Genomic DNA, 15,281 nt, shown 5'->3' with positions numbered 1-15,281 from the left:
GCTGCTGCCAGGCCCCTAATCTGCCATGGGCCCCTATATACCGCCTCCTCATGCTGCTGCCAAGTCCAGAGTCTGTCATGGTCCCTGTACGGCCTCCCATTGCTGCTGTCTCCATCGCCACACTCTGCTGCCATGTGCCACTTTCAGGTCTCTTCACACTGCTGGTGTGTTAAATTTTTTGACATAGGGTGCAGGCAGATTACGGGCCTCACATAGCTGCTGCCAGGCCCCTAATCTGCCATGGGCCCCTATATACCACCTCCTCCTGCTGCTGCCAGGTCCAGAGTCTCTCATGGGTCCCTGTACGGCCTCCCATTGCTGCTGTCTCCATCGCCACACTCTGCTGCCATGTGCCACTTTCAGGTCTCTTCACACTGCTGGTGTGTTAAATTTTTTGACATAGGGTGCAGGCAGATTACGGGCCTCACATAGCTGCTGCCAGGCCCCTAATCTGCCATGGGCCCCTATATACCACCTCCTCCTGCTGCTGCCAGGTCCAGAGTCTCTCATGGGTCCCTGTACGGCCTCCCATTGCTGCTGTCTCCATCGCCACACTCTGCTGCCATGTGCCACTTTCAGGTCTCTTCACACTGCTGGTGTGTAAAATTTTTTGACATAGGGTGCTGCAAGATAACGGGCCTCACATAGCTGCTGCCAGGCCCCTAATCTGCCATGGGCCCCAATATACCGCCTCCTCATGCTGCTGCCAGGTCCAGAGTCTCTCATGGGTCCCTGTACGGCCTCCCATTGCTGCTGTCTCCATCGCCACACTCTGCTGCCATGTGCCACTTTCAGGTCTCTTCACACTGCTGGTGTGTTAAATTTTTTGACATAGGGTGCTGCAAGATAACGGGCCTCACATAGCTGCTGCCAGGCCCCTAATCTGCCATGGGCCCCTATATACCGCCTCCTCATGCTGCTGCCAAGTTCAGAGTCTGTCATGGGTCCCTGTACGGCCTCCCATTGCTGCTGTCTCCATCGCCACACTCTGCTGCCATGTGCCACTTTCAGGTCTCTTCACACTGCTGGTGTGTTAAATTTTTTGACATAGGGTGCAGGCAGATTACGGGCCTCACATAGCTGCTGCCAGGCCCCTAATCTGCCATGGGCCCCTATATACCGCCTCCTCCTGCTGCTGCCAGGTCCAGAGTCTCTCATGGGTCCCTGTACGGCCTCCCATTGCTGCTGTCTCCATCGCCACACTCTGCTGCCATGTGCCACTTTCAGGTCTCTTCACACTGCTGGTGTGTTAAATTTTTTGACATAGGGTGCAGGCAGATTACGGGCCTCACATAGCTGCTGCCAGGCCCCTAATCTGCCATGGGCCCCTATATACCACCTCCTCCTGCTGCTGCCAGGTCCAGAGTCTCTCATGGGTCCCTGTACGGCCTCCCATTGCTGCTGTCTCCATCGCCACACTCTGCTGCCATGTGCCACTTTCAGGTCTCTTCACACTGCTGGTGTGTAAAATTTTTTGACATAGGGTGCTGCAAGATAACGGGCCTCACATAGCTGCTGCCAGGCCCCTAATCTGCCATGGGCCCCTATATACCGCCTCCTCATGCTGCTGCCAAGTCCAGAGTCTGTCATGGTCCCTGTATGGCCTCCCATTGCTGCTGTCTCCATCGCCACACTCTGCTGCCATGTGCCACTTTCAGGTCTCTTCACACTGCTGGTGTGTTAAATTTTTTGACATAGGGTGCTGGCAGATTACGGGCCTCCTATAGCTGCTGCCAGGCCCCTAATCTGCCATGGGCCCCTATATACCGCCTCCTCATGCTGCTGCCAAGTTCAGAGTCTGTCATGGGTCCCTGTACGGCCTCCCATTGCTGCTGTCTCCATCGCCACACTCTGCTGCCATGTGCCACTTTCAGGTCTCTTCACACTGCTGGTGTGTTAAATTTTTTGACATAGGGTGCAGGCAGATTACGGGCCTCACATAGCTGCTGCCAGGCCCCTAATCTGCCATGGGCCCCTATATACCGCCTCCTCCTGCTGCTGCCAGGTCCAGAGTCTCTCATGGGTCCCTGTACGGCCTCCCATTGCTGCTGTCTCCATCGCCACACTCTGCTGCCATGTGCCACTTTCAGGTCTCTTCACACTGCTGGTGTGTAAAATTTTTTGACATAGGGTGCTGCAAGATAACGGGCCTCACATAGCTGCTGCCAGGCCCCTAATCTGCCATGGGCCCCTATATACCGCCTCCTCATGCTGCTGCCAAGTTCAGAGTCTGTCATGGGTCCCTGTACGGCCTCCCATTGCTGCTGTCTCCATCGCCACACTCTGCTGCCATGTGCCACTTTCAGGTCTCTTCACACTGCTGGTGTGTTAAATTTTTTGACATAGGGTGCAGGCAGATTACGGGCCTCACATAGCTGCTGCCAGGCCCCTAATCTGCCATGGGCCCCTATATACCGCCTCCTCCTGCTGCTGCCAGGTCCAGAGTCTCTCATGGGTCCCTGTACGGCCTCCCATTGCTGCTGTCTCCATCGCCACACTCTGCTGCCATGTGCCACTTTCAGGTCTCTTCACACTGCTGGTGTGTTAAATTTTTTGACATAGGGTGCAGGCAGATTACGGGCCTCACATAGCTGCTGCCAGGCCCCTAATCTGCCATGGGCCCCTATATACCACCTCCTCCTGCTGCTGCCAGGTCCAGAGTCTCTCATGGGTCCCTGTACGGCCTCCCATTGCTGCTGTCTCCATCGCCACACTCTGCTGCCATGTGCCACTTTCAGGTCTCTTCACACTGCTGGTGTGTAAAATTTTTTGACATAGGGTGCTGCAAGATAACGGGCCTCACATAGCTGCTGCCAGGCCCCTAATCTGCCATGGGCCCCTATATACCGCCTCCTCATGCTGCTGCCAAGTCCAGAGTCTGTCATGGTCCCTGTACGGCCTCCCATTGCTGCTGTCTCCATCGCCACACTCTGCTGCCATGTGCCACTTTCAGGTCTCTTCACACTGCTGGTGTGTTAAATTTTTTGACATAGGGTGCTGGCAGATTACGGGCCTCCTATAGCTGCTGCCAGGCCCCTAATCTGCCATGGGCCCCTATATACCGCCTCCTCATGCTGCTGCCAAGTTCAGAGTCTGTCATGGGTCCCTGTACGGCCTCCCATTGCTGCTGTCTCCATCGCCACACTCTGCTGCCATGTGCCACTTTCAGGTCTCTTCACACTGCTGGTGTGTTAAATTTTTTGACATAGGGTGCAGGCAGATTACGGGCCTCACATAGCTGCTGCCAGGCCCCTAATCTGCCATGGGCCCCTATATACCGCCTCCTCCTGCTGCTGCCAGGTCCAGAGTCTCTCATGGGTCCCTGTACGGCCTCCCATTGCTGCTGTCTCCATCGCCACACTCTGCTGCCATGTGCCACTTTCAGGTCTCTTCACACTGCTGGTGTGTAAAATTTTTTGACATAGGGTGCTGCAAGATAACGGGCCTCACATAGCTGCTGCCAGGCCCCTAATCTGCCATGGGCCCCTATATACCACCTCCTCCTGCTGCTGCCAGGTCCAGAGTCTCTCATGGGTCCCTGTACGGCCTCCCATTGCTGCTGTCTCCATCGCCACACTCTGCTGCCATGTGCCACTTTCAGGTCTCTTCACACTGCTGGTGTGTAAAATTTTTTGACATAGGGTGCTGCAAGATAACGGGCCTCACATAGCTGCTGCCAGGCCCCTAATCTGCCATGGGCCCCTATATACCGCCTCCTCATGCTGCTGCCAAGTCCAGAGTCTGTCATGGTCCCTGTACGGCCTCCCATTGCTGCTGTCTCCATCGCCACACTCTGCTGCCATGTGCCACTTTCAGGTCTCTTCACACTGCTGGTGTGTTAAATTTTTTGACATAGGGTGCTGCAAGATAACGGGCCTCACATAGCTGCTGCCAGGCCCCTAATCAGCCATGGGCCCCTATACCGCCTCCTCCTGCTGCTGCCAGGTCCAGAGTCTCTCATGCCATGTGCCACTTTCAGGTCTCTTCACACTGCTGGTGTGTTTAATTTTTTGACATAGGGTGCAGGCAGATTACGGGCCTCACATAGCTGCTGCCAGGCCCCTAATCTGCCATGGGCCCCTATATACCGCCTCCTCATGCTGCTGCCAAGTCTAGAGTCTCTCATGGGTCCCTGTACGGCCTCCCATTGCTGCTGTCTCCATCGCCACACTCTGCTGCCATGTGCCACTTTCAGGTCTCTTCACACTGCTGGTGTGTTAAATTTTTTGACATAGGGTGCTGGCAGATTACGGGCCTCCTATAGCTGCTGCCAGGCCCCTAATCTGCCATGGGCCCCTATATACCGCCTCCTCATGCTGCTGCCAAGTTCAGAGTCTGTCATGGGTCCCTGTACGGCCTCCCATTGCTGCTGTCTCCATCGCCACACTCTGCCATGTGCCACTTTCAGGTCTCCTCACACTGCTGGTGTGTTGAATTTTTTGACATAGGGTGCTGGCAGATTACGGGCCTCCTATAGCTGCTGCCAGGCCCCTAATCTGCCATAAGCCCCTATATACCGCCTCCTCATGCTGCTGCCAAGTCCAGAGTCTGTCATGGGTCCCTGTACGGCCTCCCATTGCTGCTGTCTCCATCGCCACACTCTGCCATGTGCCACTTTCAGGTCTCCTCACACACTGCTGGTGTGTTGAATTTTTTGACATAGGGTGCTGGCAGATTACGGGCCTCCTATAGCTGCTGCCAGGCCCCTAATCTGCCGTAGGCCCCTATATACCGCCTCCTCATGCTGCTGCCAGGTCCAGAGTCTCTCATGGGTCCCTGTACGGCCTCCCATTGCTGCTGTCTCCATCGCCACACTCTGCCATGTGCCACTTTCAGGTCTCCTCACACTGCTGGTGTGTTCCATTTTTTGTCATAGGGTGCTGGCAGATTATGGGCCTCCCATAACTGCTGCCAGGCCCCTAATCTGCCATGGGCCCCTATACCGACTCCTCATGCTGTGACGTTGCAACAAGGTGGAATTCAACCCTACATATGTTAGACCGCCTTTACGAACAGCAAAAGGCCATCACAGATTTCCTGATGTTAAAAGCAGATAAAGGTACTCCCTGTGTAACTTAGATGTCAGCCATTGGCAGCTCATGCGTGACACCTGCGCTTGCTCAGGCCCTTTGAGGAGGCCACGCTATTCGTGAGAGAGCAGGACTATGGGATGAACGACGTCATTCCTCTGTTGCACGTCCTGGAACAAATGCTGTTAACAATGGCTGGTCAGGGTGCGGTAGACGTGGCGCACAGATCTCAACGCCACATGGCCCCTGTGGGGGCAGGACTGGAAGAAGAGGAGGAGGTAGAGGAGGACATTGGTGCTCAGGAATTATTGAGTGAAATGGGTGGTTTTTCCACTCAGCGGACAGGAGTGGAGGAGCAGGAGCATCTGGTAGAGGAGGAGGAAGAGGAGACAGAGGACCTAGACGCACCGTGGCAGTATGCTGTGGAGATGGAGGCAGGGAGTCCCTCGCATTCCTTGGCACAAATGGCCCATAGCATGCTCGGTTGCTTGCGTAGCGACAGCCGAATAATAACCATCAGACAGAGGGATGACTTTTGGCTGTCCACCTTGTTGGACCCTCGCTACCGTTCAAAAATGGTGGCCTTTTTCACACCTGCTGAGAGGGAGGCCAAAATAACGTACTATAAAAAACACCTATGTAGTCAGCTGGTCTCTGCCTGTCTGCGCCAACGTCCATCCTCAGACACTGTGGGCCCTGTGCGCTCGTGTTCCGCTGCCATGGCAGCAGGGGAGGGGTGGGGTGGTAGGAGCAGTGGCAGCTCCACCAGCAGCGGCTGCCTCAGTCTGCAGTCGATGATGAGTAGCTTTCTTCACCAGCGCAGTGAGGAAACTACTAACCAGCCGCAGCAGCAGCAGCAGCATCAGGTGGACCTGGAGCAGGACCTCAAACAACAGGCTTAGGCCTACTTGGACAGCACCCTGCCAACCGAGGTAGACAATCCCCTTGACTACTGGGCAACGAAACTTGACCTTTGGCCCCAACTAGCTGAATTTGCCCTTGAAAGGCTGTCATGCCCGGCCAGTAGCGTGGCATCGGAGCGCGTGTTTAGTGCGGCAGGAGGTATTGCAACTCCGCGGAGGACACGACTGTCCACCCAAAGTGTGGAGAGACTCACGTTTGTGAAAATGAATCAGGCGTGGATTAGTCTGGATTTCAAACCACCAGTTCCTGACACAACTGACTAAATCCGCCATGAATCATGCCCCAAACATGTGCCACTTTCAGGTCTCCTCACACTGCTGGTGTGTTCCATTTTTTGTCATAGGGTGCTGGCAGATTACGGGCCTCCCATAGCTGCTGCCAGGCCCCTAATCTGCCATGGGCCCCTATACCGCCTCCTCATGCTGCTGCCAAGTCCAGAGTCTCTCATGGGTCCCTGTACGGCCTCCCATTGCTGCTGCCTCCATCGCCACACTCTGCCATGTGCCACTTTCAGGTCTCCTCACACTGCTGGTGTGTTCCATTTTTTGTCATAGGGTGCTGGCAGATTACGGGCCTCCCATAGCTGCTGCCAGGCCCCTAATCTGCCATGGGCCCCTATACCGCCTCCTCATGCTGCTGCCAGGTCCAGAGTCTCTCATGGGTCCCTGTACGGCCTCCCATTGCTGCTGTCTCCATCGCCACACTCTGCCATGTGCCACTTTCAGGTCTCCTCACACTGCTGGTGGGTTCCATTTTTTGTCATAGGGTGCTGGCAGATTACGGGCCTCCCATAGCTGCTGCCAGGCCCGTAATCTGCCATGGGCCCCCGTACCGACTCCTCATGCTGCTGCCAGGCCCGTAATCTGTCATGGGCCACTGTTGTCGCTTGTTGGCATATTCCGCTCGTTCAGATGCTCCTTCTCCTGCTACTCCTCTTCACGGATTCCGTCAGCAGTCTTTCTTGGAATCCGTTTCCAAGAGACAACAGTTTGCGAGCACGCACCCGACGGTGCAGAAGCTGAACGTCCTCCTGTCCAAGTTGCTGCTGCCAGGCTCGTAATCTGTCATGCGCCCCTGTACCGCCTCCTCATGCTGCTGCCAGGTCCAGAGTGTGTCATGGGCCCCCGTACCGACTCCTCATGCTGCTGCCAGGCCCGTAATCTGTCATGGGCCCCTGTACCGCCTCCCCATGCTGCTGCCAGGTCCAGAGTGTGTCATGGGTCCCTGTACGGCCTCCCATTGCTGCTGCCAGGCCCGTAATCTGCCATGGGCCCCTGTACCGACTCCTCATGCTGCTGCCAGGCCCGTAATCTGTCATGGGCCCCTGTACCGCCTCCTCATGCTGCTGCCAGGTCCAGAGTGTGTCATGGGTCCCTGTACGGCCTCCCATTGCTGCTGTCTCTATCGCCACACTCTGCCATGTGCCACTTTCAGGTCTCCTCACACTGCTGGTGGTTTCCATTTTTGTCATAGGGTGCTGTATGGCCTCCCATTGCTGCTGCCTCCACCGCCACACTGTGGCTCCACACTCTGGTTTTGGCCCCGTGACTGCCCAAATGAGTGAAGTGTGCGGTGATTCTAAGATCGACGGCACTCATCTGCATGTCATACTGACTGACAGTATTATTTCTCTTCCCCAGCAGACTCCAAGGGCATTTAAATTAAAGGTACAGTGTTCTGCACTAATATTAAGTCTCTCTGAAGCCTAGAAACACCCTTTTTTAAGTTAAATTCACAGCGAATTTATTCGACTCGAATCGAATATTGTCCACGAATTCGCCGAATCAGTCGAATCGAATTTTTCATTTCTTCGCTCATCTCTAGTTATTTCCTCCATTGGTTGAATGCTATTTACCTCTTCTAGTCAAATGTTCTTAATGCTATTTGTTCTTAGGAACAAATTTTAGAAAATGTTACACTCACCCTGCGAAAGGCAACATATAGAAGCTGACATTTTAAACATATTACACACATTACAGGGCTTAATAGTGACTTTGATGTGAACACTGAGACATTCGCAATTTAATGTTTTTAATAAATAGACAATATAATCTTAAGTGAAGATTTATGTTGAAATAAATGGTCTGCTGACAGTGTCTCATTTAAGAAAAGAGAAATAAATATTTAGACTTTGTGACTGCCTACTGCACAGCCATATTGTGACAAGCAGCTTGTCACCTGACTCGTCTCTGACCTTTGCTGTGACAACTTGTTGGCAAGATTTTGTCATTTAGTATTGAAGAGAACAAAACAGGTGTTTTGTTGTCATTGTTCTTCATGATGACATGATGGAACTTCAGCAAATGTTGTTTTCTAATGGTTTTAGATATTCTTGAATTATCTTGTATTTTTTTCTAGTAAATATAGCTGTGATATTTTTGACTGTTTTTTTGGCCATTGTTTACAGGTGTATTGTAGGGAAAGATTGAAAATCGTTTGTTGGTTTATTTTGCTATTTGTGTTCTGAATTTGACATTCACACTCTCTGTTTTGTTTGAGTCAACATTGCTATTGAGACTGAAAGAGAGAGAAAGTCCCAAATTTTGAGTTATAAACACAACAGGAGTAGGCTGGAAGTCTTCCAATGGGGACACTTGTTGATGTGACAAAAATCTAACAGGAGATTTTCCCTAGTTTTGAGAGATTTCCTCTCATTTTCAGTCAACAGTGAAGGGAAATCCTTCCCTACTCTATACAAAACATGGCTTTGCATATACTTAACATCACTATTTAAAAGACATTAAAGTACAACTAAAAGCAAAAATTTTTTTCCAGTTTTGGAGAGTGGAGAGGGATTAGAACACCTGTCGTGTTTATTGCTGTCTGTGTCCCCATTTGGGAGATTCACCCTCTATGTATGTCCAGTTTACCATTATCACTCAAAGTGAAAGTAAAAGAAAATCACACATTTTGGGTTGTTCCCAGAAAAGTAATAGAGGGGAATCTTACAATGGGGACACTGGGGGTCCCCAAGGGATTCCCTTAATTTGCAGGGATTCCTCTCACTTCCTGTTTTGGCAGGAAGTGAAAAGAAATCTCCCCAATGGGATACAGATGGCAAAAAATATACTGACATGGATTATAACCCTCCCTTACGCTATCCAAAATGAAAAATAAAGTTTGCCTATAGTTCTACTTTAAGAGATTTGTAAATATATAATGGCTAATACTTCAGCCAAAATTTGGATAAGAATTGGAAACCTACATTGCTTTGGACCCAATTAATTAAACTGCAAAATAAATCCTACCAGGGTTCTCCCTGATACCTGTCTCTATACCCTTCAACACTGGGGACAGAGGGGTGGGTCTATGCTGGGCTCCTTTTGTGCACATTCTGCAGCCTGGTAAATGATGTAACATTATATATATATATATATATATATATATATATATATATATATATATATAAAGATATGTAATTATACCTAATATAGTGTTATAGTAAACAAGGAACCCCAGAGGCCACCTTCCAAGACTTCTACCAGGTCCTTTCCTAATGTGGATAGCAAATAGCTGATTTTGCAATTTTGTACTTTAATTTGCACAATGAATTCACAAGAATTATGATAAATCAGAAAACCACATTTTTAGGGAATCAAGTCTGATGTCTTTAATGAATTGGGAACAACAAAGACACATGTAAAAGATCCGAAAATCCACTTGACAATTTAGTGGAGAAGTCATTATGGCAGCTCGACCCCATAATGTCATAGATGATAACTCTTAAAGACTTCAGCTCAAAGATATTACTAACGGGGCATAAAACAAAAAAAAGGTAGTCATACATGGCAGACATTGCAGCACCATTGGGACACATTTTTTTTTTTCACCAACATCTCACAGTACATTGGCAAAAGTAATTGCACTGGGGTCCATAAATAATTTTGTCTGTTTTTGAAATCATTGAGGTATTATTCTCTTCTAATTCAAAACAGTTAAGCTAATGTCACACGAAACTACCTATTACAAAAAATAGGGAAATTGTGCACATCAATGGAAAGGATATGCTGGGTCACATTTGAAATAGTTAAGTTTATTTATCAGAGTATAACCACAGTAAAATTGTAAATATTCCCTATTTCCATTCAACACATCATTTTCAATGCTGGCTGGACTTTTAAGACTTATTTAGATATGTATTTTGGCAGCAGAAAATACATTGGTAATTTATGCCAAACTGCCAGAGCAATAGTACAGGTGAAAACATGACCTTTCCATTCATGCTGATGGCATTTGCTAAAGAGCACATATTCCATTTGGTTGCATAACTTTAGACACTTACCTTGTAATGCATGTTCAAACCTGTCCTGTGTAGCTACAGGAGATAAAACAGAAAATCAGTGACTTTTAAAATATCTTCTGTGAAATGGCTTTTTAAAACAGTCATAACAGTTTATATACAGAGCTGATATGAACCAGTGAAGCAGACTTTAAAATGTTGCGTAAACAAATTTTATTTAATTTGACTTAGTGTTTCACATTTGGTAGGACAAGTGAAAGACAAAGAGTTACGTGATCAATTTTATTCCTTGTTTTCCTCCCGGTTTCATATGCAGAAAATAACCTCAGAGGTAGGTGTGCATAATTCAGAGTTGCAATTCTACAGTAATAACACATGTTCAATTCAAAAACTGGAGGAAACAATAGCTTTTGTGTTTCCATAACAAACAATACAATTTCATCCAGAATACTGTGTTTGCACCAGACAGAAATTGGAATGGAATTGTTTCTAACCAGTAGTAAACCTTAAAGGCTAATTCCAAAAAACAAATAAATGCATCCACTCCTGCGCATTTTTTTCATCAGAGCTTGAAAAGCATTGCTACCTCAATCTTTAGATCGCAGGTGCAAGGCTTAGGTCCAGTCCAGGACTTTAAGAAGGTGCATACCTTCAGGGCAAGAGGAAATATCACTGGATCATGGGTGTAGTGATGTCACTGCACTTGTGCTCCTTTGAGATCTATGAGTCCCCTCTACTGCGGTGCAGGATGGGACTTGTAGCCTTTCATTAAAAGGTCCTGTATTTTTCAATTTGGTGCGGCTGTGCTTGGCAGTCAAGGGAGAAGAACCCCCAGATTCAGTATAGGTCACTGAATGGTTTGAGTGGGGGACTGCAGACTGTGACCATGTTTATGCTACACCCTAAATAAGTCAGAATAATAGACTTAAACTGGGCTGGTGGTCAGGCTATGAACTTTCAATTATTTAAATATTCCTAACAGGCAGGCACCGAGTAAGCTTTAAAACAAACCCTCGCTGATTTGTAGCTGCAGGTACTCTGGAGCAATTCATCCTCAAAGCTCACAGCAAAAGCACTGACACTTTTTAAATCTGTTCTGTAAGACCTAATTCACATGGACCGTTGAAGATGCAGGCAGGGTCTGCCATAAAAATGGTGTTTTCCTGTTGCTAGGAAGTCAAAGGCGACACCTATAGCTGTCTATAAAAGGTGAGAGTTACACATTCATCTCCACGGGTGGCTATACGCATCGCTGCTTATTAGCAATATGTTAATACTTGTATAGTGGTAGCCTTGCAACAGGTTCACTTTTATGTAACTGAGTGCTAAGAACAACAAAAATGAAAACAGCCAGGTGCTTTTATGTGTCTACCAGCAGCAGGAATAAGTTCATCTGCTATCTTACAAATACAAGAGGATCACATTATTTCAGCAAATACAGTTTAATAGTAGCTACCCTATTTTCTTTTGGCCACAATGGCAATATATCTATAATACTGGTTGTTCAGTAGGTGTAATATTAAAGCACTGCCAGCTTCAATTCTCTTAGAATCGATACATCAAGAATAAGGTTTCCATGCAAAGAAGTAAGTGCATGTTCTTGGCTGTCGAGTTTCGAAGATCGTATAACACTGCGGGTGTCATTTATCAACCTGTTACTGATTAATGAGGTTGTTCTGGCTGCAGGTTTAGTCTATTTGAATAGGAGCTGAAGACAGAACAGCCACATTAAGCAATAATGGAGTTTGATGGCTTATAACTCCTCCTATTGCTCTATATAAATACTCCATAAAAAACGCAGCTGGGTCAATTACACTAAAACATTGAGTCTAAAAGATGTGTTGAAAATACCTCATGTTTCCCGTAACCCTCCATTGACCACAGAACATGTTAAGAAAATGTAATGAGATAACTGAAACATTTATGTTGAACGAATGAGACTTCATGGAGAATGAATTCCTGTTTTCAGATAAAAGAAAATAATACCTACAAAGAGCTGCAGTACCACTACCATTGAAAAATGCAAACTGTTATACATATATATATTTATATTTCATTATGTCTTACTCATAAAAATTTTTATTTTTTGTTAGTAAATCTAGTAAATTCTAAATTCTGCATATCTAATGTGGAACTTAATGTGGCAAGTGGAACTTTCAAGGCCACTCTGCAGCTCTTTGCCAAATTGCCTTTCTCTTATGAATAGCTCTGAATGGAAGAATATCCTTTTACAGAGACACAGCTGAATGAGTTAAAGGAGAGTCACTGCTCTCATCTTCTCTCTCCTAGTAGATCAGCAAGTAAGCAGACAGTGCTGGGCTTTAAAAAAGGCTCTTGCAAAGTACACCCGATATTACATTTTTTATTTGCAAAATAAAATGGGACGCAAATAATGAGATCAGTATACAAACTTATAAATATTCAAAAATCTGTGATAAAACTGACCAGAAACTATTATAATTCTCTTTCCTACACCCACAAAACAGATCTCTGTTTTCATGTGGCTCAGGCAAGCATCTCATGTCTATGATAAATTGCCCCAGTCAACATTTTCTGAAGTAGATGCGATCAACTGGAAAGGTTTGAGAACTCTGTCTAATCACTATTGCTTCTCTGTACATAATACAGTGCTAAAAAATCTCCCCATAGACATAAAATATTTTGACAGGTAATCAAGTTACTTTAGATAAATGTAACCAGAACTTCAATTATCTTACATTATGATAAGCTTGTATACCTTTAACCACAAGCCTACAAGGCACTTATACCCCCTCCCTGCCCAGGCCAATTTCCAGCTTTCAGCGCTGTCACACTTTCAATGACAATTGCGCGGTCATGCAACACTGTACCCATATGACATTTTTATCATTTTTTTGTGACAGATAGAGATTATTTTGGTGGTATTTAATCACCTCTGTGATTTTAATTTTTTCTTAAACAAACCAAAAACCACTGAAAATTTTGAAAAAAAACGTTTTTTCTTAGTTTTTGTTATACAATTTTGTGATTGTTCTCCTTCACTGATGTGTGCTAATGAGGCTGCAGTGATGGACACTGATAGGCTGCACTGATGGACACTGATAGGTGGCACTGATGGGCACTGATGAGGAGGCACTGGTAGGTGGCACTGATGGGCATTGACAGGCATCACTGATGGGCACTGAAAGGAAGCACTCATATATGGCACTGATATGCGGCACTGATAGGCGGCACTGACTGGCACTGATAGGCGGCACTGACTGGCACTGTTAGGTAGCACTGACTGGCACAGTTAGGCTGCACTGATAGGCAGCACTGATGGGCACTGATAGGCGGCACTGATGCACACTGATAGGCGGCACTGACTGGCACTGATAGGAGGCACTGACTGGCACTGATAGGTGGCACTGATTGTCAGCACTGATAGGTGGCACTTACTGGCATTGATAGGTGGCACTGACTGCCACTGATGGATGACACTGAAAGGCAGCTCAGATGGGCACTGATATGTGGCATTGATGTGCACTGGTAGGCACTGATATGTGGCATTGCTTCCTGTAAGTAATGATTCCTGTACATACTCTGCTCCTGAACCTCCTCCTATGAGCACCTCTGTAGATCACAAGGCAGGCTCTCTGGAATGTGTAACACAGCAGTGCCTACTCTCAGGACATAGTGAATATGTGTCACAGAATTCAGAGAAGTAAATGTGTGGGGATCTTCTCAATGTACGTTTAAAAACTTGAAGATCATTCAGATGAATAAAATTAGGCTAAAAAATAATTAAAATACAATGCAGAAATGAATATATGATTTTACATTTAACCACTCTTTTTTTGTTATAGAGCTTGGAAATTGCACCAATAACGCATCAAAAACTTCTATAAAACCTGAGCTTTTATTGTACAAATAGCCCCTGGATTTATCTCCACATCAGTTGCCATATAATAAAATAATTACACATTATTAAGCCCCTGTTAGGTAAAGCAATCTGTGTGGAAGTATTGGTATATTTACAATACTTACACTACTCGCATCTGAATGTGCCGAATCTCTTACATGGATCATCCTGTTTTAATCCAGAATAGTGTTTCTTCACTACCTTATCTTAATTATATGTGGCTTTTTTTCAAAAAACTATTCCTGGTGTTTCCATCACATGAACAGCCACCATTGGGTCCATCCTCATTTAAATACCAAAATCATTCAAGACTTCCCATAAATGTTTGTGTTGTCTAGTATATCAAATAACTTATTGATTTAGCTTTTTTGAGGATTGGCATTTTTGGAGTAGGACTTAAATGTTGTTCATGCTCATTACATTCCATAGGGTGCTTTTTCACCTTCCCTACCAAGGTTGGCTGGTAAGTGTGCTGGTAAAGCATTTGTTTGTGATGTACATTGCCCTTCCATGTGCACCTTGCTGCAAAGGCCAGTTATAGGTTGGGTTGGTTGCTACTCTTTTGTAGAGTTGGACGAATTGGGTGCAGGGGCACACTGAATGCCTTCACTGCCATTGTGGTTTTGCTGGGCGTCACATGCATCCCTGTGCCTTTAAGGAGGGATGGACTCCTTTCAGGCATACCTGCCCTTAATCTATCCATTCATATATGTCCTCCTACCATGGAGGCTATGGAAATTTAGAGTTAGGACCACAGTATATACAGAGGTCCCTTCATGTGGGCAGTGCGGCTTATGCATTAATTTGCAATTGTGTGCAAACAAAACCCTCTGTTTTTAACGTAAACTGTTAGACAGGGTTGCTTTGCAGGGTGATTGGTAAGTGTGCTGGGAAATCCTTTGCTTGTTTGTGATCTACATTGTCTTTTCAAGTGCACCTTGCAGCAAAGGCAGTTATAGGTTAGGGTGGTTGCCACTTTTTTGCCAAGCCTTTTGAGGTGGACATATGGTATTTGATACCGCTCACACACTGCTCTGAAAGTAATGAAAAGTTGTATTTTGTAAGTACATTACACTATGATAAAAAAAAATAACAATTGTTGTAAGGTTATAATATGGATACACATCAATGTGAAATACACTATATTGCCAAAGTATAGGGACACCCTTCCAAATCATTGGATTCAGGTGTTCCAATCACCTCCATG

At 46.7% G+C, this 15,281-nt stretch overlaps 1 protein-coding gene across 3 annotated transcripts in view; it reads right to left on the bottom strand.

The window, feature by feature from the left end:
- Positions 1-15,281, bottom strand: part of SEZ6L (seizure related 6 homolog like) — a 570,023-nt gene that overhangs the window by 42,764 nt on the left and 511,978 nt on the right. For all 3 annotated transcript variants that reach the window (XM_089684123.1, XM_089684122.1, XM_089684124.1), the window contains one exon: positions 10,237-10,269. In XM_089684123.1, coding sequence (XP_089540249.1) covers positions 10,237-10,269 — 33 coding nt within the window. The remainder of the gene's footprint in view (positions 1-10,236; positions 10,270-15,281) is intronic.

The sequence above is a fragment of the Staurois parvus genome, unplaced genomic scaffold (assembly GCF_062004578.1).
Source record: "Staurois parvus isolate SC_StPar_1 unplaced genomic scaffold, SC_StPar_1.0 ptg000336l, whole genome shotgun sequence".
Taxonomy (NCBI): domain Eukaryota; kingdom Metazoa; phylum Chordata; class Amphibia; order Anura; family Ranidae; genus Staurois; species Staurois parvus.
Note: the sequence above shows the minus strand (reverse complement) of the source record. Positions and strands in the feature narration are given on the sequence as shown.